Source organism: Acomys russatus, chromosome 29, assembly GCF_903995435.1.
Source record: "Acomys russatus chromosome 29, mAcoRus1.1, whole genome shotgun sequence".
NCBI classification, from domain to species: domain Eukaryota; kingdom Metazoa; phylum Chordata; class Mammalia; order Rodentia; family Muridae; genus Acomys; species Acomys russatus.
Window position 1 is genome coordinate 7,731,308 of NC_067165.1, and position 23,818 is coordinate 7,755,125.

The 23,818-nt window shown below is 38.0% G+C and overlaps 1 protein-coding gene across 1 annotated transcript in view; it reads left to right on the forward strand.

Moving 5' to 3' along the window:
- Eps15 (epidermal growth factor receptor pathway substrate 15) overlaps nt 1-23,818 on the forward strand; it is a 104,649-nt gene that overhangs the window by 12,728 nt on the left and 68,103 nt on the right. The window contains exons 2-8 of the mRNA XM_051171955.1: nt 7,801-7,842; nt 11,453-11,542; nt 12,348-12,395; nt 16,085-16,180; nt 19,419-19,484; nt 20,139-20,264; nt 22,561-22,620. Coding sequence (XP_051027912.1) covers nt 7,801-7,842; nt 11,453-11,542; nt 12,348-12,395; nt 16,085-16,180; nt 19,419-19,484; nt 20,139-20,264; nt 22,561-22,620 — 528 coding nt within the window. The remainder of the gene's footprint in view (nt 1-7,800; nt 7,843-11,452; nt 11,543-12,347; nt 12,396-16,084; nt 16,181-19,418; nt 19,485-20,138; nt 20,265-22,560; nt 22,621-23,818) is intronic.

Below are 23,818 nucleotides of genomic sequence, written 5' to 3' on the forward strand. Positions count from 1 at the left end.
ATAGAAAAGTAGTAAAAAGGTTGTCATGTCTATAGTTTTTCAGCTATAAAGACCAGGCTGGATGTGAAATCTTGACCTTCTTACCTCCAGAATGTATAGGCCTGCACCACCATATCCAGTCTGATTGGAAGGATTTAAGTTAAAGCAAATAAGCATATTTATTTTGGTTACAAAGGCCATTTATAGTTTATTAGAGTTTAATTATCATTGGAAATTGCCATTAAATGTGAGTGTGAGGAAGACTAAATTGTTGTAGTTTGCATCTTGTCTGTTCTTAGTCTGTTCTCTGCATTCTGCCACCCCCACCCATCCACCCCGCATACTCTACGCATGGCCTTGTGGGTGGCTTCTGGGCCATCTGGTACTGTAGAACAGTTTAAAACTGGTTTGAGCCATACTTGTTTGAAATGTGCTGGTTTGTCTTTGTGCTTGGCAAGTTTTCTCTTTTATATCCCCACTGCTTTTCATGATTCATTTTTTCCTTTAACATTTGAATTTTGGTAGTATTAGTATTCCTAGACTAAAGTAATTAAGAGTCTTTTCTTGTAGGCCTTCCCCCCAAATCCCTATAATAAAAACTGCACAAACTCTACTGTTTTGAGATGGTCTGGAAAAAATAATTGGGGCATTGTTTGAGATTGGGAATAAAAACATCAAAATCATCCTCCTCCTGCCTCAGCATCCCAAATGTGGACATTAGTCACTTTCTTGTTCTTTTTTAGAGACAAAAAGTCATGCAACCCAGCAGGTTTTGAACTTGTTTTATGCTGAGAATGACCTTGAACTCCTGACCCTCTGATCCTCCTGCCTTTAGCTGCTAAGGGCTAGGTTACCGTTACAGTGTGTGCCACCATCCCTTTTCTGCTTATACTTTTGGAGTTTAAGACTCCTGTGCCACACCGGAGATTATAAAGATTTATCTCCAGTACAAATTCTTTAAAGACAGGTCTTACTGTATAACAATGGCTGATGTGGAACTCATTGTGTAGACAGCTGGCCTCAAACTCACAGGGACCCTCTGGTTCTGACTCCTGAGTATGTTTTTTTCTTTAAGAGTTTCAGTTTTATATGGTTCCTTGATTGATGCATTTTTAGCTAATTAAAAAAAAATTATCTTTACATTTATGTGTGTGTGTGTGTGTGTGTGTTTATCAAAAGACAACTTATGGGAGTTAGTTTTCTCTTTCTGCCATATGGATTCTAGGGATTGAATTTAGGTTGTTAGGCCTAGGCACCCTTACCCCACTGTTCCTTTGGGTTAATTTTTATGTAGATGTGGAGGATCCAATTTTTTTTTTTCTTCTTGGTATCATTTGCTTGTGGTTCAACATCCCATAAATGGCTGAGTTTATTCTGAATTGAGATTTTTTTCTATTAATCTCTATTTGTCTAAACATATACAGTTCATTGTTGTCTTGAGGAATAATTCTTTTTTTTTTTTTTTTTTTTTTTTGTTTTTCGAGACAGGGTTTCTCTGTGTAGCCTTGGCCATCCTGGACTCACTTTGTAGACCAGGCTGGCCTCGAACTCACAGCGATCCACCTGCCTCTGCCTCCCGAGTGCTGGGATTAAAGGCGTGCACCACCACGCCCGGCTCGAGGAATAATTCTTTGTTTGTTTGTTTGTTTGTTTTTTGAGACAAAGTTTTGCTGTATAGCCCTGGCTGTCTTGGGACTCTGTAGACTAGGCTGGCCTCGAACTCAGAGATTCACCTGTCTCTGCCTCCAGAGCGCTGGGAGTAAGGACATGTACCACCATATCCAGCTGAGAAATAATTGTTTTTTAGTGAATTTTAAAATTGAGATGTGTTAGACATCTAACTTTGCTTTTTTTTACTCAGGAATATTTTGGCTATTCTGAATTTATTGAAACTCTGTATGAACTTTAAATAGGATCAGTTTGTTAGTTTCTACAGAACATTGCCTGGGCTTCTCAAAGGAACTGCCTTGACTTTGTAGATGAGTTTGAAGAGTTTTGCCTTCTTACACAGTGTTAACCCTTCTAAGCCATGAACACAGGATCTTTTCTCATTTATATATTTTTAAATTTTTGCTCAATAGTGTCTTAATAGTTTTTCAGAGACCATTTTTTTTTTTGTTAAATTTACTCCTAAATATGCTATTCTTTTTTATGCTGGTATGAATGGAATTGATTTCTTAAGTTTATTCCAAATTTACTTCCAAGTGCATAAAATATAATCACTTTTACTTATTGATTTTTATATCTTACAACTTTGATAACTTCATTCATTTTAATGGATTCTTTAGTACTTTGCTTATAAAGAGATCTTGTCCTCTATGAATAGGGATAGTTTGGCCCCTTATAGTCTGGGTACCATTTATTTTTTGTTTTTATCCATATTCTCTGGCAAGAACTGACACGGTGTGCCAGTCTTTGAGGAAAACCATGCCTGTATAGAGTACAGCCTCATTCCTGTGCACTTATAGAAAGAAACTGAAAACTATATGTTGTTTTTCAGACTGTGTAGTAGTAAGTAGCGATTTATTTATTTATTTATTTTTTGAGACAATGTGTCTGTATGTAGTCCTGCCTGTCTTGGAACTCTCAATGTAGACCAAGCTGGCCTCAAACTCAGAGATCTGCCTGCCTCAATGCCTGACTTGCACTTCACTCTTTAAAAGAAAATTCTCTTATAATTATGAATATTTGTCACAATTATAAAGAATAATACTTTTAACTTACCATAAAATTAAATTTTTTTATGTTGACAACTGTGTTCTAGAAGTTTCCCTTTAAAAATTTCATTCCATTGCTAGAAAGGTTCATGTGCAATTTTATACAATTAAATTTTTAGATATTTTTATTTTTCCCAATCAAAAACTAGTTTCATTCTCATTATATAAGTATTCTTGTTCAAAGGATCTTCAGAGAATATACAGTGCTATTGAGAATGTAAAAAAAAAAAAAAAAGCTCATAATTCTATTTTCCAGAGCCAGTCTCTATGATCACTTTAGTCATTTCTATCATATTTTCTCTGTGTTCATGATGTGTGCTTTTTTTTTTACTATATAAAAAGTGATTTATAGTCTAGCAATAATGACAAGAACTTGTTTTACTGAGGCATATAAAAATATTCTTGACCCATCTTGCGTGATGAGTGACTGACTTGGCAGTTTGGATGGCCTTTTCTATTCTCTGTTACCTGTATCACACTAGTGTAGTAACCAGCACAGGATGTACTTTACTCAGCTTAGGATACTGCTTCTTTCTTACATGGTTTTGAAGTAATTAGTGAATGAAGTATGGAGCTCAGAATTTCTTCCTTCCTTCTTTGCCTGCTTTTGTTTTTTCAAACAGGGTTTCTCTGAGTAGCCCTGGCTGTCCTGGATCTAGCTCTGTAGACCAGGCTGGCCTTGAACTCCCAGAGATCCACGTGCCTCTGCCTCCCAAGTACTGGGATCAAAGGTGTGTACTTCTACCACCCATCTCGGAGCTCAGATTTTCTTATGTATGATTTAAAGATTTCCCCTGGATATCAATTCAGTAAAATCAACTCATTATCTTTGCTTTTTTCTTTTTTTCAAAACAATTAGACATTTACCTTTAGGTAGGTAACCATATACCCATATTTTCTGGCATATAAGATGACTCCTAACTTTAACTATTCCAGTAAAAATATAGACTTTGGAATATATTCGCTGTATAAGACTACCCCTCTTCCAAGGCATACCCTGTGCAGCAGGCTCAGGCTACAAACTATATTTTAACTGGAAAAGTTAAAGTTGGGGGTCATCTTATATACCGGAAAAATACGTTTTTATTTGTTTGTTTGTTTTTCTCTTAAGCTGGAACATTTTTAAGACTGAAAAGGGGAATCTACAAATAGTTAACATTTGGGGGGGGAGTGTTTCTATTAATACTATTTTTAGTGTATTGGTAGATAAGTAAAGTAGCTCCTTTCAGTTCTGTTTTCTTTTTTAAGACAGGATCTTGGGGCTGGAGAGATGGCTCAGTGGTTAAGAGCACTGCCTGCTCTTCCAAAGGACCCGGGTTCAATTCCCAGCACCCACATGGCAGCTCATAACTGTCTGTAACCCCAAGATCTGATACCTCCACACCAATGCACATAAATTAAAAAAAAAAAAAAAAAAAAAAAAAAAAGACAGGATCTTACTCTGTAGCCTAGGCTAGCTTTGATATTATTGTGTAGCCCAGGCAGCCTTGAATTTGCATCAGTCTTTTTGTATCAACCTCCTAGATACTAGGATTATAAATGGGAGTCATTGTATCTGCTCTGTTTATGATTATTTTACATGTTCAACCAAATTTAGATCCTGAGCACTTGTATACCTTTTATATTTACTCCTTTCTTGTACAGAATAGAAATGTATCCAGTTAAAATGAAAAGACTCTTGATGAAATTATTGCAGTTAACTCCAAAGGAAAATACGGAATTTCAAGGCGAAATCTTCTGCTCTTTTTCAGTTCTCCTTAGCTTTTGAGGGCTGCATTGAATGTCTTAACAAAATTTGGTAATGAAATTGGCAATTGCTGGGTTTCAAAAGCTGTTTCTTCAGGAGCTTTTCTCACGTGTGTGTGTGTGCGTGTGTGTGTTGTGGGTATGTGATATACTCATGTGCACGTGCCCTTGTGCATGCAGAGGCCAGAGAAGGATGTCTGGTGTCGTTCTCTATTGATTTCCAACTTGTTCCCTTGATACAGGATCTCAGTGAACCAGCAAGATCCTGGATCCACCTGTCTCTTCCCTTAATGCTGGCCTTGTAGGTACACACGTCATGCCTGGCTTTTATGTGGGTATTGGGGATTTGAACTGAGGTCCTCATGCTTGTGCATCAAACGTTCCCCACTGAGCCTACCCCAGTTTAAAATATATATATATTATAAATACAGCCTCAGGGTTCTTTTCATTGAACTTTAATCCTTGATTAAGGATTTCCAACTGGTTTTGTATACAGCTAACTTTTAGAGGACTAAGTTTTAAAAAGACTTACTTCTAAGAAGGCTAAATTTGTAAAGGAGCTTTAACCTTTTAACTTTAATTTTTATAAAGATTCAAGCTATTAAAATTGTATGAACCTGTTATATTACCATATTGAAGTACTTTTTGTATTCAATATTAGCTTCATCTATAAATTTCAACTGTATATATAAAAGTATCTGTGAATTTGCAGCTAGCTCATAACTGTGACTGAAATTGTAGTTTTGAAGGTTTTCTGCAAGTTATCTACCCACCCATTTTCTGGAGAAATGAAAATAAAGTACTTAGTTCTGTGCTAAACATCATTTTCTTTCTTAGCTCATTGCTCCTAAAAGGGCTTATAGTAGGTAATTAAAAAATGGTTACCAAACAGCAGAACAGGTAGTCACAACTATACTTAAAAAGAATAGGAAAACAACTGCCGAACTTTCAGACTATTGACTCCTTGTACACTGTTGATGTGTTCCTAATCTGTTTCCCCACTGACATAGCTAGCTGGTAGCCAAGTGCATCTTCTGTATCACGGCACACACCGCTTCTCTAGCTGCTCCACCAAATAGCTAACAGCAACACTGGCAAATATTTCTATTTTACAAGATGTTAAGGAAGAAGTTATTCATGTTCCTGTGTCTGAGGATATATTTTTAAATGAGTCTGGTTGGTTTTCTTTTTTAAAAATTTAAAATATTTTATATATTGATGGGGCATGTGCTGGCTCACGTCTAGAGGTTAGAAAACAACTTGCGGAAGTCAGTTCTCTTCCTCTGCCGTGTGAATCCTGGCATGGAGCACAGGTTGTCAGGCTTGGCAGCAAGCTTCTTCCTTACTGTCTCTGTTTGCTTTCCTCGAAAGGGAGGTATTCTCCTGAATCTGTAAGGAATCAGGACAGCAAAATGGAATTATCAGTTGTCTTTCAAACATTGTCAGTTGTTTCACTTGTTAAAATGCCTAAGCCTACTAGCATATACCTTGGCTAGGAGTTAGTATATAGTGAAAGCATACTAAGCCCGTCCTGAGTTACAGTAAGTGTAAAGAAATATTGTTTGTTTTTGGTTTTGGGTAGTTTTTTGTTTTTGTTTTGTTTTTTGTTTTTTTGAGACAGGGTCTCTCTGTGTAGCCTTGGCTGTCCTGGACTCACTTTGTAGACCAGGCTGGCCTCAAACACCCTGAGATCCATCTGCCTCTGCCTCCCTGAGTGCTAGTTATAGGCGTGTGCCACCATGCCCAGCTAATAGTTCGTTTTTAAAAAAATGAGGTATCTGAGATAGTAATGAGCTGAATGCACTGCTAGAACAACAAACTGTGAATCAAGACCGTCCTGGGCAGTCCATGGACGTGTTAGGAAGCAAAGTGGTGTGCAGTGGGAAAGCCAGAGTTGGAACCCGATCCTCTGACAAGTGAACTCTGATCCCAGCACTCGGGAGACAGAGACAGGCAGATCTCTGTGAGTTCAAAGCCAGCGTGGTCTACAAAGCAAGTTCCAGGACAGCCAGAGCTATTAAACAGAGAAACTCTGCTCTACAGAAACCAACAAAACAAAACAAAACAAAACAAAACAAAAAAGCATTTTTTCTGGAGAAGCAGAAACTACAGGTTATATGGACATGCTTGGTATACACATAGTTTACCTTGAATATATATTGATATTCCATACTGTGCATGTTTGTTTATACCCATGTTGTTTTTCTCCCTCACCTTTCAGTAAGTACTGTTAGATCTTACACACACACACACACACACACACACACACACACACACACACACACACACACACGTGCCACTCCTGAGTTTGTCTCCTTCCCCCCTCACTTCTTTAATGAATACAGTGTCTGCTATGGCAGATAGATAGATGATGCCCTTTATATATTGTCTTCTACAAAATGTTACATTGTTATCTCTTGTTCATGACTTCTTTTTCCCCCCTTGGTATATATGTGTGTGTGTTTGAGACATGGTCATACTGTATAGGTCAGATTGGCCTCAACTCGGTGCACAGGCATGTACTACCATGCTGATACTTATTCGTATTTTGTACAGACGTAGCTGAGCCTTGTTAATTGTGTGCATGTGTGTTATCTCTAATAGAGTCACCCTCTTTTCTTCCTTTCATAATTTTAAGTTCTTGCTTTCCTGTCACCCCTTAAGCTTTCTTAGATAGCTTTCTTTGTCCTGAGCATTCTTCAATTTTTCTATACAGACAAACTTGAGCTTTCGAGCATTGACACTCTTAGGCTGCCTTTCAGATGAGCTATTATTATGTTCATCAGCTGAACAAGGAGCCCTTTGAAGTGGGGTGTGAAACGAGTGGCACTGCCTGCGTGTAAGCAATTCAAATCTGATGACATCAGATCATCATTAGTACACCAGTTTGTGTACCACAGGTTGGTTGTTGTGGTGCTGTGGTCATTACGCCTTCTTATATGCTTGGCAAGTGCTTTCCTACTGTACTGCATTCCTGGCTCTCTATTGATTACTTTATTGAAGTACATTTTGAATTGATTTTTAAGTACCGTGGATACTTGGGTAGAGGATGAACATTTTGAAGAGAGCTTTAAACAGACTTTTGTTATGTATTAGGTTTCTGGTAGAATTATGCTTTTCCTGATTCTTTATAGCCCTGTGACTGTTTATTCATTCTCCTCCCTGTCTCCAAAGAAGAAGGAAACCAAAACCAAAACCACCCCCAACCCCCAAAACAAACAAAAATCCCAATCTTCCTGAAATGAATGTTATTTTTTATCTTTTTGTCTTTGTTTCTCAAATATCTTTTGAATGAATGCCAAATGTATCACAAGGAGTTATTGAATAAAATATAATTACTATTTATTGTTTATTTTAGTTGTCAAGTGGGAATCCTGTATATGAAAAATACTATAGACAGGTAAGATTTTATTATATTTGTATTATGAATTGAACATAAAATATGCTATCAATTATTGATTATATGCATGTAGATGATCAGTCACTAGATAAGCTTGATGTATCATGCTTTCAACTTTTTGGGCTTTAACCTCTAACTTTGAATACTTGATACTGTTTGCTTGTTTTGAGAGAGTCCTACTAGGTGGTCTCTGCTGACCTTTTAGTAAATAATCCTACCTTAATCTCTTGGTGCTGAGATTACAGGCATACATCAAACACTAGCTATTAACTCTCAGAAAAAACGAAGAGAATTTAATTACCTTAAATATCCATGTTAAAAAAATCTATAGAACTTAGATGTATTCATTTAGATACAAATATCCAAATTAATGTGTAAGCCAAATAGAAATAAGTATTATGTGTTGTTTGTTTGGTGGCCCGGAGTGTTGTCTAGCTTGTCGCAGCCCTTAGGCCTCTAGTGCTGAGGTTATGGTGTGCCGCTACACCTGACTTATTACAGTGAAGGTTATAGACAGGAAACACGGCTGTCCACACAGTAAGTGAGCATAGGGCTGAGGTGTAGCTCTTTGGTTGATTACATGTTCAGCATATACAAAGCCGTAGGTTTAATCCCCAGCACCATAAAACAAACCAAGCAAACAAAACATGTATCAAGGATTTTGATAGTTACTCAGGGAGACACTCAGCTATAAAATTAAGAATACAAAAGCCAGATGTGACGATATTTGTTACTCTAGCACTTAATGGAAGAAGAAGATCAAGAGTTCAAGATAATCCTTGGTTACATAGTGAGTCTGAGGCCAGTGTGAGTTTGTGATACCCAACCTTGAAAAATATTCAAAGTGAAAATGAGAATATGCATCGTAGTGATTTAAACTCAGCCAGAAAATTCATTTGCATTTGTGTGGATGGGAATCATTTGCATTATAACAGAGTTCTATAATTTAATTTCTCATTCCACAGACTTTAAAAGCCTTATTAAAAAGCTAAACAGGAACATATATTTTAGATCAGATAATGTCCTGATGTTCTAGATGGTTTCTAAATGCTCATTTCTTTCTTTGTCCTTTTTTTTAAAAGATATTTTTTTGAGACAATTTTATGTAGACTAGGCTGCCCTTGAACTCACTAAGTAGAAAGTATAACTTTGCACTTCCAATTCTTTCTGCCTCTGCTTTCCAAGGGCTGGGCTAACTGTTGTGCTACAGTGCAGCTTCATTTACTCATTTCTGTGTATTCAATCGTTTTCACAGAAAACTTGCACACTATTAGAAAAGGCTGCTCTCATTTGACTTGCCTGTCTACGTCATTTTAGCAAATACTAATTAGCCAATATAGAGATCCTTCTGGATTTGACTTGCAAGTCTAGAACTATATACTACTTAGCAGCTTCTAAATCTAATTCTTAAAAATTTGTAGAGTCTTAAGTAATTTTAATTTTAAGCATATGCATACACACACTTCTTAAGAGTGGGGTTCTTAAGAACCTGTGTTGCTCAAGCTGGTCTTGGACTTGAGGACTCAGGTCATCCTCATCCTCATCCTCGTGAATAGCTGGGGTTACAAGTACATGCCACCATGGTCAGTTTGACTTTAGGCTGAGTTTTCAGACTAGACTCAAACCCATGGTGTAGTTGAGGATACCTTGGTCCTTCTGATTGTCCTCTTCACTTCTCAAGTGTTGAGGTCACTGTTACAGGCACCCATGCCAGGGTTGAGCATGCTTTTTGTTTTGCCTTATATTTTTTGAGTCAGAGTCTTGTTACATAGCCAGATTTCCCTTGTTGCCCTTCCTGGGCCTCCCAGTGCTGGGATTGCAGTGGGTCCTACTGATTACGTATTGAGATAGCCCAAGAAGAAACTGAAGGTGTACCTTACTGCATGCACCGAACAGGCTGCTCCAAGTTCTTTCCCAGGTGCTGGGGTGCTAGTGAGGGTTGGGGAATGACATCCTTAAGGTTTGCCTAGGTCGGTGTAGTAGTACATACCTGTGATCCTCGGACTTGGGAGGTAGAGGCAGGATCAGAGTCATCTTCTATACAGTGGATTTGATGTAGGCTGGGCTACATACATGAAACCTGTCTCAGTAAAAGGAAGGAAAATAGAACTTAAACCAGCATAGGGCATGGTGTCTGTAATCTTACACTCAGGAGACTGAGACAGGAAAGTCATGAATTTGAGGCTAGCCTGGATTACATAATGAGATTCTGTTAAAAAAGAGAAAAAGAATGGTGCACCTGTGATCCAAGCACTCGGGAAGTGGAGATGTGGGGTGGGATGTCAGGAGTTTAAGGCTAGCCTGGGCTACATGAAGCCTTGACTCTTGAAGCAAAAAACCAAAATAAAGATTAAAAAAAAAAAAAAAAAAAGAACAGGAGAGAGGACTTGTGAGATGGCTTCTCAGGTAAAGGTGCTTGTACAAGCCTGATAATTTGAACTCGATCCCCACGATTCATGGTGGATGGACAGAGTGGATGCTCAGAAGTCGCCCTCTGACTCCACACACATGCCATGTCCTTGCCTCCATCACACACTGAGAAATAACTTTAAAAATATTTAAGAAGAACCCCTCCAACCCTCAAAACAGCAGAAAAAGAACAGAAAAGAAGAAGGAAAAATAGGAGGCTGGGTGTTAATGTTCCTTTTCTACCACAGTCAGGAAGTAGGCAAAGAAAAGTAATTCTGGGGAGTTCTAGAGGCATGCTTCCTGACACTTTCTGTACTTCCTTCTTCCCCCAATATTGAAGAATTAGGTAGTTCTTTCTTTTTTGCTGAGGGCCTGATCTGGCCTGTTCTTGTTTTTGGAAGGTTTTTTTCTTTTGTTTCTTTGCTGTGACTGGGCTGTGCAGAATACTTTGTGTTGTTTACAATAAAAGTCTTTTAACTAATTTAGAAACATAGCTAGTTCGTGAATATCCTAGCATAATATTTCTTTCCCCATGACTTTTTAAGATTTACTTTTCATATTTACAAATAGAAAATTAGCAAGTCTTTACAAAAATGAGGGTTGTATTTTTCTTTATTTGTTGTGACCACATTCTGTCTTAAAGCAAAGTCCCCATCCATTAAAATGATGTGTTTCTCTTAATGTACTTCAGAAACTATGCAGTCTGTTTTTAAAAGTTTGTTATGACGTACTGCTGGGCTTTGAGCTGGTCCTGTTTCATTTCTTTCCTTTTTTTAAGTATTACAATTGTATAAAAGCAAAAGTAAAAGTATAAAAGCAGTTGATCTAAAACTGTTTCAAGAGTCAGATAATATACATAGCTATTCCAGTTTGTCAGAAGACCTGGAGGAAGTAATTTTTAAAATATATATATTGGTATTTAAATGACAATCATAAAAATGTGTAGTTAGAAGTTCATGTTCTGACTCGACTCATTGGCTTTTCCTGAGCTGCTTTTTTACTTGTATAATAGTGATAGACACGTATTCTGCAAACTGGCTCCTGTCTAGATGATAGCTTTTTTACAAGGCTCTGCAGAGTCCTTGTCCTTGTTAGCAGAGTTCTGGTTCCAGTTTTTAAGGTAGGGAGGGGAACAGAGAAGTTAAGTGGTGATAATTTTGATTTTGTGTTTTGTGATGTTTTCCCGTTTCTGTCTTTTCAGGTTGATACAGGCAACACTGGAAGGGTGTTGGCTTCAGATGCTGCTGCATTCCTGAAAAAATCAGGGCTTCCAGACTTGATTCTCGGAAAGGTAGCATGTGTTCATTATAACTGTGCTATGATGAGTATGTAGAGGCAGAGTGGAACTGCAGATACATTCAGAAGCATGCGATCAAACATGCAAGATAGAGCTGAGTCATAGAAGCAGTTATAGTGTGTTACGGTGTAGTAATTTATCCTTTTGAAAATTAAGGTGATGCTGAGCATTTTAGAAACATGACTTGTGATTAGGGTGAAATGAGAAAGTAATTGTAAATTTGGGTATTGTGGGGAGATACAGTACAGAATAGGAACCTTGTTACCCATTCAAACAGTTGGATCTATCCGGCTGCTTCCTTTATAGAGCTGCCTCTGTTTAATGTACAAAGTGGATTGAGGGATTGGAAAGAACAGGTGGAAAGCCTGGCTTTTGCCAAATTGTTATGTATTATATTGACATTTAATAAAAATCTTGAATAATAATTTTATAATTGACAGATAAACATTAACCCTCTATAGGGAAACATTTATCTTAGTAAGAATTAAAGTCAGGATAGTATGTTTCAGTAGACAGCATTTGACTCAGAGTTAAACCCTGGGCTAGTCAAAGGGCGTTTGACTAGAAGTTGGAGCTTGGTTTAAATTTTCCCTTATTCCTTTAATGTTCTTAAACCAGATCTTCTAACCTGGGCCTTCATGTCTCCATGAAAGAGTTACACTGAATAATTTTTAATGATTCTTAGATCTGTCTACATAGATCATGAAGTTATAAGTACAGGGATTTAATTTATCTTTTAAATGACTTTGGTTAAAATATATAGAGAGATTGATTGATTCTTTTCCCCCCTAAATTTCAGATTTGGGATTTAGCCGACACAGATGGCAAAGGTGTCCTGAACAAACAAGTAAGATTGAGAGCTTCATATGAATTAATTTTTGGTTAATTTGAAATAAAAAGCAGCAGATTATAAAAAAAATTTAAGCTCAACGTTTGTTTTTCAAGACCATATGTCCTGAAAGCATCCCCCCCTGCCCCGTGTCTCCTTCTCCCTCCCACCTCTGGTTTCTCAGGACAGGGTTTCTCTGTGTAGCTCTGAATTCATTTTGCACTTTGTAGACCAGGCTGCCCTCGAACTTAGAGATCAGCCTGCCTCTGCCTCCTGAGTTCTGGGATTAAAGGTGTGTGCCACCATGCCTGGCTGACACATTGGTTTTGGAAGCTTATATCTCCCATAGGCAGACTTGGTTCTTTGTGTCTTATTAAATAAATTTCTTGAGTATACAAGGTCATAAATAAACATTGGTTTTATAAGTAAGTGTTACTATATATAAGTCCAGACCTTTGAAAAAAATCTTTGGGCTAATTAAACCTGAATTCTTGGGTAGGTTTTATTTCTTACATGTAAACCAAAAAGTGTTTTACAAGATGGAAGTACACTCTAATCTATAAATATGTAAAAGTGGTTATAGCCAAAGGTATTGAATACCGTGTATGTACTTTAGGCTTGACTTGCTGAAAGTTTGCTGTGTCCTGACACTCTTGCTTACCATCCACTGTGTAAAGCTCATGTTTCCTATGAGCATAGCTAAAACAAGGCCAAACTAGAAAAGGCATGCCGGTAATAATTAGATGATAGAGTCAAAATACCCAGCCTCTTATATGAAAACAAGTTTATATGTTTGGGTATTTTACCTGCACTTTGTGCATGTTCTTGTACCATATGTGTGTCTGGTGCCTGCAGAGGTGAGAAGAAGGCATTGGGTCCTCTGGAATTGGAATTACTGACAGTTATAAGCTGCCATGTGGGTGCTAGGAATTGAACCCATGTCCTCTGGAAGGGCAGCAAGTGCTCCCAATGGCTAAGTCATCTGTAGTCTCAAGAACACCCAGAGTCTTAATTAGGATTTCAGGACGGGATTGTAGTAGTCCTCATTGGAAGTTCTGGGCAGAAAGGCCAGGGTAAGGAACCGAGGACGCATAGGGCACTCAGGTATGGTCCACTCAGTCAGCAAGTGTTGATTGAGTTAAGAACCAGGCTTTATAAGTGCGAGGTGACGATGACAGACGTAGCTCCTCTTAGGAGTTTATAGTATAATTAACTTCTTCACTGGTAGTCCTGGACAGTGGGTGAGTTGGAGCTGTCTTTGTTACATCCAGGTTGCTAGATAAATGGGTCTGCTGTTGACGTTTGAGTTTACGTTGAAGCCATAGTGTTTTGTTTTGGCTTTTTGAAGAAAGATTTATGTTTACTCAGGGTTATAGAAATTCTAGCCACAGTCATTTGGCTACATTGTTTCTGGGTCTGTGATAAAGCAGACCATCAAAGTAGTGTGAGGCACGGTGAGTGAAAGCTTGCTGACTTCACTGCTGCTGAGAAGGAAAAAATGAGAAGGGGCTTGGGCCCAAATATCTGCTTCAAGGGCCCATCCTCAGTACCTATGTAGACCCTGCCTCCTGAAGTTTCTTCATCTCCTGGTCACACCATCCAGGACCACGTCTTTAGCATATGAGCTTGGTGTATATGGGGGGACATTTAAGATCCAAACTATAGCAAAGGCGTACTTTAAAAAAACGTGTGTGTTTAGTGTGTGTATGTATGTGTGCATGTTCCTGTGTGTGTCTGAGTACAGATCCATGTATGCCCTGGTGCACATGTGGAGATCAGAAAACAACCTCAAGTGTCAGTCTTCACTTTCAGCCTTGATTGAGGCAGCATTTCTTTGTAGTTTTTAGCTGCATATGCCAGCGTAGCTGGCCCATAAGCTTATATAGATTGCCTTCTCCGCCCCTCTTCTAGCCTTAGCATGCTGGGTTTACAAATGTGTGCTACTGCATCCAGCTTTATACGTGCTCTAGAGATCTGAACTTCAGTCCTTACTTCTGCATGACAAGCACTTTATCTTTATCCACTGAGCCGTCTCCCCAGCCCAAAGATAATACTGTTTAGGGTATCCTCTGAAAGAAAGAAACCAGTATTGAATTTGTATGACAAAATGATACTTGGTTCTTTCCTCCTTCAGAATAGTTTTTATTTCATTGTTCCTAATACACTGCCAGGTAGATAGTATTCAATTGTCCTTCTTTTAGGGAGCAGTTTTATTTAATTTGTTCATGGCTTTGCAGCGTTAAGTAGCAGAGCTAGAACTTAATGGAGAATTATTTCACTCCAGAGCGTATCCACACTGTGGAAATGGATCTGATTCTTTAAGAGTGGTTGAATGCTTCGTGGTGCAAACAGAACTTCAGCAGTAGAGACGTGGGAGTCAAAGGAGAAGTAGGGATGCTTCATGGTGCTGTGTAGATGAGAAGAGCTTTGAAGCATCTTTTTTTTTTTTTTTTTTTTTTTTTTTTTTTTGCCTGAGCTACTAAGACAGTAAGGAGGATGAAAAAGCCAGGAGGCTGTGACTTGGGCGGTAGTTTCTCAGCTGTGAGAATTGAAGTCTGATTATACAGAAACTTCTTAGGTAAATGAGAAAAAAGGGAGAGACAGTGAGACAGAATGAGCAAGGAGGGACAGAGAGAGACAGAGAAAGAGAGGGAGACAGCAGGGAGGGACGGACACGGGGACAGAGAGAGAGAGAGAGAGAGAGAGAGAGAGAGAGAGAGAGAGAGAGAGAGAGAGAGAGAGAGAGAGAAGAAGAAGAAGAAGAAGAAGAGGAGGAGGAGGAGGAGGAGGAGGAGGAGGAGGAGGAGGAGGAGGAGGAGGAGGAGGAGGAGGAGGAGGAGGGCGGAGAAGGAGAAGAAGCTGAAGAAGAGGAGGAGGAGGAGAACACGAACACGAACACCAAGGGTCTCATGTACGTGACTCTACCCAGTCCCAAGGAGAGGTTCTTGAAAATTTTCAAGCTGCAAGTATTGAATAAAGCAAATAGCTGGCAAGGCCAGAAGAGAGGAGGGACAGGTGGGTTAGATGAAAATGATGGGAGGCTAGAAAGCGAATCACTGAGTCAGCAACAGAACTAGGATGTTGAGGCCTGGAAAGGATACAACTGCGATAAAACACCACTGTTGTTTTCAAACCTGTCTAACTCAGAAGGACTGAACACAAATAAATTCAGATTCTTTACATTTCTTTACTTAATACTCTTGAATTGAGACTTAAAGTATAAGGACTTTTGGGGAAGATTTGTAAATATTTTTAAGTCAAACAGTTTAAATTATTTTAGATGCTGCCAGTTGTTTTCTGTAGCTCCTCTGGAATATCAGTAATTGACTCTTAGACTACTGATCCAATTTCAAAATTATATCTCCCATTCTAGAGATAACTTTTGATAATAATTATTTATTATCTCATTTTAGGCTCCCCCACCCAGATGCCTCTCTGTTAACAGACATCACTTTTAGTGAAATTGAATATTCTTTAAAGTTTTATTTAAATTGCTTTTGTTTACTAATAATGTTAGAAAAATCTTTGTACATGTTTCTTTTCTCAAGTTTAAAGCAAATACCTTTGAAGCAAATGTACTGTTATATTTGTTGCTACATAATACTGTGGGAAAATTGTCATTATTTTATATTTTCATACCATAAAGTAGGTTTAAAAGAAGGTAGACTGGGAGAAAAACTCCTAACATTTATGCTTTTCTTTGTCAGGAATTCTTTGTTGCTTTACGGCTTGTGGCATGTGCCCAGAATGGATTGGAAGTTTCACTAAGTAGCTTGAACCTGGCTGTTCCTCCACCAAGATTTGTAAGAAACAATCTTATATGTAAAATTTATTTAATTAAAAATATTAGGCCTGGGGAGATGGTCCATTGATAAAATGCTTGCCCTGTAAGTATGAGGACAGCTCACTAGTACCACATAAAAAGCTGGGCAGACAGGCACCTGCCTGTAATCCCAGAATTTAGCATGTGAGGTGGAATTTCCCCAGGGCGTGCTGGCTAGTTGAACTCTGAGCTCTGAGTAATTGATAGATCCTGCCTAAGTAAACCAAGTGGACAGCGAATGAGGGTGACACCTGAAGCCAATTTCTAACCTCTACACACAGAAACATACACAAACATTTACTATATTCATACTTAAAAAAAAAAAGATACTTGGACTGGAGAGATGGCTCAGAGGTTAGGAGTGCCGTCTGCTCTTCCAGAGGTCCTGAGTTCAGTTCCCAGCAATCACATGGTGGCTCACAACCGTCTGTAATGTGATCTGATGCCCTCTTCTGGCCTGCAGGTGTCCATGGAAGCAGAACACTGTATAATAATAATAAATAAATAAATCTTTAAAAAGTTAAAAAAAATGATACCACGTGATTTGAAATAAAAAGTAACATACTCTTTTTTTTTTTTTTCCTTAATCCCTATCACTTAACTACCTGGTTTATTTCTTAGTAACTACTGTTGTTACTAGTTTCCTATATGTCCTTTAGAGTTAATGTACATATAAGAAATATAAATATGCATTTCTTAATTTTACAACAATAGCATTTTATGTATTTGATTCCATACCCTTTAAAACAAACACTTTTTAGAGATGCTTACATGTTTTGTTTGTTGTTGTTGGAGATAGGTGTCTCTATGTAATAACACTGGCCGTCCTGGACTCGCTTTGTAGACCAGGCTGCCTTCCAACTCACAGAGATCCGCCTGCTGAGTGCGTGTGCCACCGCAGCCTGGTGAAGATAATTTTTTAAGGAAAAAATGATATAATGGATAATAATTTTGTTTATTTCATTTCCATATGCAGAAATGTAATTAGAAACTCTCAAGAACAAAGTCTTCAAAGTTTTTGCCTGTAACCCCTGGTGGCAATGGACAAAGAGACACTTTGTCGGTAGTGGTGCTCTTCTGTCAGTCAGGGGCAGAGGAGATAGCAGTTCTTTGTTCATCCTAGCTAGATGCCTGGTTTAGTGGCCAAAGCTGTTTTATTCCTGACCCACATAAGAAAAAAAGATTTGGGCCTGGAGAGATGGCTCAGCGGTTAAGAGCACTGGCTGTTCTTCCAGAGGTCCTGAGTTCAATTCCCAGCAAGCACATGGTGGCTCACAGCCATCTGTAATGGAATCTGATATCCTCTTCTGGTGTACATGAAGACAAAGAACTCGTATACATGAAATAAATTAACTTAAAAAAGGAAAAGAAAAAGAAAAAAAGGTTTTGCACTTTTACCATTGATTGGTTGGCATGCCAATTTCCTTGTGCTTTTATTTGCATACTGTTGTCAGACTTACAGATTCTTGTCAGCCTGGTGGCAAATGGTATGTAAATATGTAAACGTCTACATTTGTCTTTTTAATCTGTGGGTGGATGAGGTTGATTAATTTTCCTCTTCCTCCCCCCCAACCCCCCCCCACCCCCAGACAGGGTTTCTCTGTGTAGCTCTTGCTATCTTGGAACTCACTCTGTAGACCAGGCTGGCCTCAAACTCAGAGATCTGCCTGCCTCTGCCTCTTGAGTGCTGGGACTAAATGTGTGTGCCACCACTGCCCAGCTGATTAATTGTTGTTTATTTGTTTGTTTGTTTAGGACATTGAATGGCTTATATTCAGCTTGTGGAAATGTTTAATTTTAGTCTGTGATTATTTTTCTGTAGCGATTATTCTTTTTCTTATTAAATTCTAGAAGTTCTTTTAAAATTAGAAAGTCGACTCTTGATATCATTTGCAAATATACTCTTCCAATTTGTCATTTATCTTTTACTGAGTTCTGTTTTTTTACCCTCACAACAAAATTGTTTTATGTAAATAAATAGTCAAGCTAAAACTTGTTTTTTTTGTTTTCTATATTTGTTATTTCTGATGGAGGTGTGAGTGTAGATTCAGATTCATTCTTTCATGATAGCTACGAAATAGAATTAATACAAGTATATTGAATTATCAATCTTTTTCATATCAATTTCAAATGCCACTTCAGCAATGTAAATTGCCATATGCATTTTGATGTTTTTCTAGATTTTTCTGTTCTTATTTATTGATCTGTTTAGCTATGTATTAATTTTACAATGTTTTGGTTATTATTGTTTGGGAAATTTCTAAAATATACAGCTATCATCTCTACCCCCAAACCTTTTCAGAAATTTAATAGCTGTTGTTTTAATTTTGAATTAAATTTTGGTGCTGCTGGAGCTAAATCTAGGGCCACATTGTTTTATCACTGAGGTTTCTCCAACTCCTCTTCTTTCTAAACTTTATATTTTAGAAGTATGAAGGCTTTTAACTTCAGGGGGCTAGAGAGCTGGCTAAGCAGCTAAGAGCACTGGTTTCTCTTCCAGAGGATCCAGGTTTAACATACATGGTGGCTTACAACTATCTGTAACTGAGGTATTGGGGATCCAATATACTTTTCTGATCTATATGGGCACCAGGAATGCATGTGGTACACATACATACATGTAGGCAAAATACCTATACACATAAAATAAAGTAACAAAGTTCAAATACTAACTTCAGTTTTTAAAATGTCCATATTAAAAAATAAATAAATAAAATAAAATGTCCATATTTCTCTGTTTAGACATGACTTACAAAGTGTCACGGGTATTTTTTGGCTTGGTACAATATAGAGATTTTCCAAATATATTCACCTGTCTTTTCAGCCAGATAAAGACAGTAGTACCTTGAGTGTACCACCACTAGGTGTCAAAGCAAGTGACGCACAAGTGTTAAACAAGCTTTTCTAGTCTGCTTTTCTTAACTAATACAGGGGGAAAGTCATCAAAAGGCTGTATTTTTGTTAACATTCAGATCAGATGTCTATTATCTTATTCTTAGTTGTAGCAGAAATTTTACAGCTGTTTTAGGTGTTCCACTATGAAGTAGTTTGGCAAATTGAAAATGTTTCTATTTCAGTGCACATTAGAGGAAGGTCTAATTAAAGCAAAATAGTGTGGATATCCAGCGCTTTACACATATATTTAAATGCAAAAGCTACATTTTCTTAATTGATTATTGGTCTGAGGACTTGAACAATATGTTCCCTTTATTTCCTAGCATGACTCCAGTAGTCCTTTGCTAACCAGTGCGACCTCAGCCGCTGAGCTCCCGTGGGCTGTAAAAGTGAGTAAGTTTACTGCATCCCTTTGCTTTCTACTTAAGAATACCTTTCTTCCTACACTCAAAATACCTGATTCTGCATTGGGCTCCCATGTACATTTGCAAGGAGTGTAGGGAAAATATTGAAATTTAAAATCTTGAGGAATACCTTAGCTCTGTTAGCCATTTTGTGTCAAATTTTAAAAACATTTTCTTTCTTTGAATTGAAAGATAGGTCTTTTCCCTAAATTGCTTTCTTGCTGTATGTAGGTCTGTTTGAGTGGACTAGTGTTCCTCAAATCATTCTGATTCTGAAATTGTCTGGTTCTAACCTGACAATATAAAAGCAAAGATTCTAGGCTTTTAGTAGAGACACTTTGAAAGCTTAAAAATCTTATCTGTTGGGGCTGGAGAGATGGCTCAGAGGTTAAGAGCAGTGGTTGCTCTTCCAGAGGTCCTGAGTTCAATTCCCAGCAACCACACGGTGACTCACAACCATCTATAATGAGATCTGGTGCCCTCTTCAGTTGGGGAGGCACACATGCAGGCAAAACATTGTATACATAATAAATAAATCTTTTTTTAAAACCCTATCTGTTATTTGAGGATTTAATTTTTGTATGTGCAGTTAAATTCTTCTCATGATTATTAATTTGTCATCTTTTTTTCATATTGTAGTCTGAAGATAAAGCCAAATACGATGCAATTTTTGACAGTTTAAGCCCAGTGGATGGATTTTTGTCTGGTGATAAAGTGAAGCCAGTGCTGCTCAACTCTAAGTTACCTGTGGAAATCCTTGGAAGAGTAAGATGGCAAACTTTAAATGCGCCTTGTTTGTTTGTTTTGAGATGGTCTTGTTTTTGTTTTTGTTTGTTTGTTTGTTTTTCGAGACAGGGTTTCTCTATGTAGCCTTAGCTGTCCTGGACTCGCTTTGTAGACCAGGCTGGCCTTGAACTCACAGAGATCGCCTGCCTCTGCCTCCCACGTGCTGGGATTAAAGGCATGTGCCACCATGCCCGGCTTTGAGATAGTCTTAATGTGTAGCTCAGGCTAGCCTGAAACTCAAGAATCTCTTGCCTGAACCTCGTGGGTGCTGGGATTACAATATTGTACTAGATGCAGTTATTATATATTCTGATTTTATACTTACCAGGAGCAGTAATAGCTCATTGCTTAATAAACAAACAGATCTTATTATTAAAGTGTGTCAGTACAGAATTTTCTGTATTTGTAACATGTAAATTAAGTGTCCACAGAGTACAGACTGGGTGTGGGATCCTTTGGACTGGGAGTTACAGGAACTTGTGAACCACCGTCTGGGTGCTAGGACCTAAGTCCTCTGGAAGAGCAGCAAGTGCTTTCTATTGCTGAGCCTTCTCTCCAGGCCCAGACCATTTGTATTTTATGTTTTCTGCCTTATCCTATGTATTATAGGGTCTTGTTTTAAAGAATATATGAAATCATAAATTTGCTCTGTCACTAGATTTTTTGATACGTTTTTCCCTAGATGTTTGTAAAACTTTTAATTCTTTGATCTCACTAAGACCTTTAAATCTCAGGCTCCTTTACTTTCCCTCTGTCTTTTTAAAGTTATATTGTAATTAGTGAGTGAGTGTGTGTGTGTGTGTGCGTGTGTGTGAGTGTGTGCGCACGCATTCCACAGGCACGTACCACAGTGTGCCAGTGTGAAGATTAGGGGACAGCTTGGGAGAATTGGTTAGCTCCTTCCACCCTGTGAGTCCTGGAGATTGAGCTCAGGTTGTTAGCTTTGGCAGCAAGCTCTTTACCTGCTAAACTGTCAGGCTAGCCCCTTTTGTCATTTTTGTTTTGTTTTTGTCTTGTACTATAGCAAGCAAAACTGTACAACAGCAACAACAACAGAATGTTTCCTTTCTGTATGTGTGTGCTCGCATGTGTGTGCATGAGGAAGCCTCAGCTATTGCTGTACAGGAACTGTCTATTCTTATTTTCTTGCCTATTTTTTTCTGTTTTGTTTTTGAGGCATGTTCTTTCCTTATCCTTGTTTCTCATGCTTGTATGACAAGTACCTAACTGAGCTATGTCCCCTGACCATACATAGTTCACGTGTTACCTGTTCAGTAATGTTAAGCATAGTGACATTGCTGTACAGTCACCATCACCATCATCTCGGTGGCTTTTTCCAGTTTGTAAGATTAAAACTATATCTTGATGTCATCAGACATTATTTTTCTTTATTCAGCTGCTTACATGTGTTTGTCCATAATTTGATACCTTTATTCCTAGCTCTGTGTTTACATTGTTCCTCAGCATCATGTCTGATGAAATCATAAATATTAACTTGAATTTCCTACTTTCATATTTAGGCCTTTTCCCTAAATGCTTTTGAAACTTTAATTTTTTTACTTTGTTAAGAATTTTGATTTTGCTAAAAGCTCAATTTTGCGTCTGCTTTTTCTTTTGTTGCATACAGGCTTTTGAAAAATGCTAAGATAAATTCATGTTTGCTAATCTTATCTTGGTTTCTCCCTACTCTTTGTCACTTTTGTGCTGTTTCCAATATGGTTTCTCTCCTTTCTTCCTTCATGTTTTGAACTGTAACCACTCTGTTTAAACCCCCACGTCTTTCCATGGTTCCTTGAGTAAACAGCTACAGAGTCCAATCTCTGCTGCCCTGCTTCTTAGTTAGTGACTTTGGGGAAGTCCTTAGGTGATAGGGTCCCAAAGACTGAATGTGATGTGTATGTGATATACTTAATGCTTGTTACAGACCCATAGACTGTTGGGTGCTGTGGTGGTGATGACTGCCATCACATTGCCAAAAATAATTGTGCTGCTAACCCTGGGGTCACTAGGTACTCAGTAAATACTTGGGCAGTTTTTTTGTTTTGTTTTTGAGGTAGTTTCTCTATGTAGCCCAGGCTGTCCTGGAACTGTTTTTGTAGCCCAGGCTGGCTTTGAACTCAGATCTACCTGCCTTTGCCTCCTGAGTACTGAGATTAAAGGAATGTGCCACCATGCCTGTCAAATACACATAGTCCTTTAGTGTATTTTCTCTTTCTGTCTGTAAATAGCACACAAAATAAAAAAGCATTAATTTTTCTCACTTATCTTTTTTAAGGTTTGGGAGTTGAGTGACATTGACCATGATGGAAAGCTTGACAGAGATGAGTTTGCAGTTGTAAGTAACTAAATATTCTTAAAATGTAAAATATTATCTCGAGACAACCTTCCCACACTCATATCTCCTGACATTTTTATTAAAACAGGGCTTGAACTTAATGGGCTACCTACATGCTTAAATTACAGTGTGTGCCACCTGCCTTGGGAAACATTTCCCATTTTAATTTATCCTTTAATTTATGCCCATCAGATTGTAGCTGTTAGCTTCTTCAGAATTTATAGTTGAATGCATGTATTTTAATAAGTAAGACAATGTGTACATTTTTGCCATCATTTTTTCTCAGTTTAGGTACTTAGGAAAGATACTTGGTTAGTGTGCCATAAAGATGATGGATATAAAAGTCCCTTGGATTGATGTCCACGGAACAATAATGCTGCTTAAACACAAAGAGAAAAACACTCAAAGTCAGTAGTCGGTAGTAATCCTGAATTAAGCCCTTTCTTTCCCTGGCACCCCATGTAAAGTTTGTTTGTGATGGCTGTATTTTAATTAATTAGTTAATTAACTTTTGGTGGGTTTTTTATTTGTTTTATTTTGTTTGTTTGTTTTGTTTTTCGAGACAGGGTTTCTCTGTATAGCCTTGGCTGTCCTAGACTCACTTTGTAGACCAGGCTGGCCTCAGAACTCACAGCAATTCACCTGCCTCAGCCTCCCAAGTGCTGGGATTAAAGGTGTGCGCCACCATGCCTGGCATTTGTTTGGTTTTTTGTTGTTGTTTTGTTTTTGAGGCTGGGTTTTTCTGTATCTCTAGCTGTCCTGAAACTTCCCTCTGTAGACTAGGCTGGCCTTGAATTTGGAGATTTACCTGCTTCTGTCTTCCAAGCTCTGGGGTTAAGGATATGTGCCCTTTTTAAATAAAAAGATATCCTAAAAGCTTTTTAGTTTAGTGTCTTTCTATGTAACTGTACTCGCTTAGTATATACCAGTTTGAAAACTAGCATTTATCTCTTTTCACATGCACAGGCACACATGGGAGCAGGTGGGGTTAGGGGGTCCTTTGATGTGGTGGCTGATTTTGTTTCAGTTGCAATCTTCCTTTAGGATAAAAACAGTACATTAAGAAAACAAAGTCATAGTCCAGCAGTACTAAAATTAATCTACTTGCCTTTAATATTTTAGTGAAAAAAATTGGCTTTAGTTTTGTCAGGGCAGCTATTTTCAAGACACATGAAATTAATAACTTTTTTAACTTTTA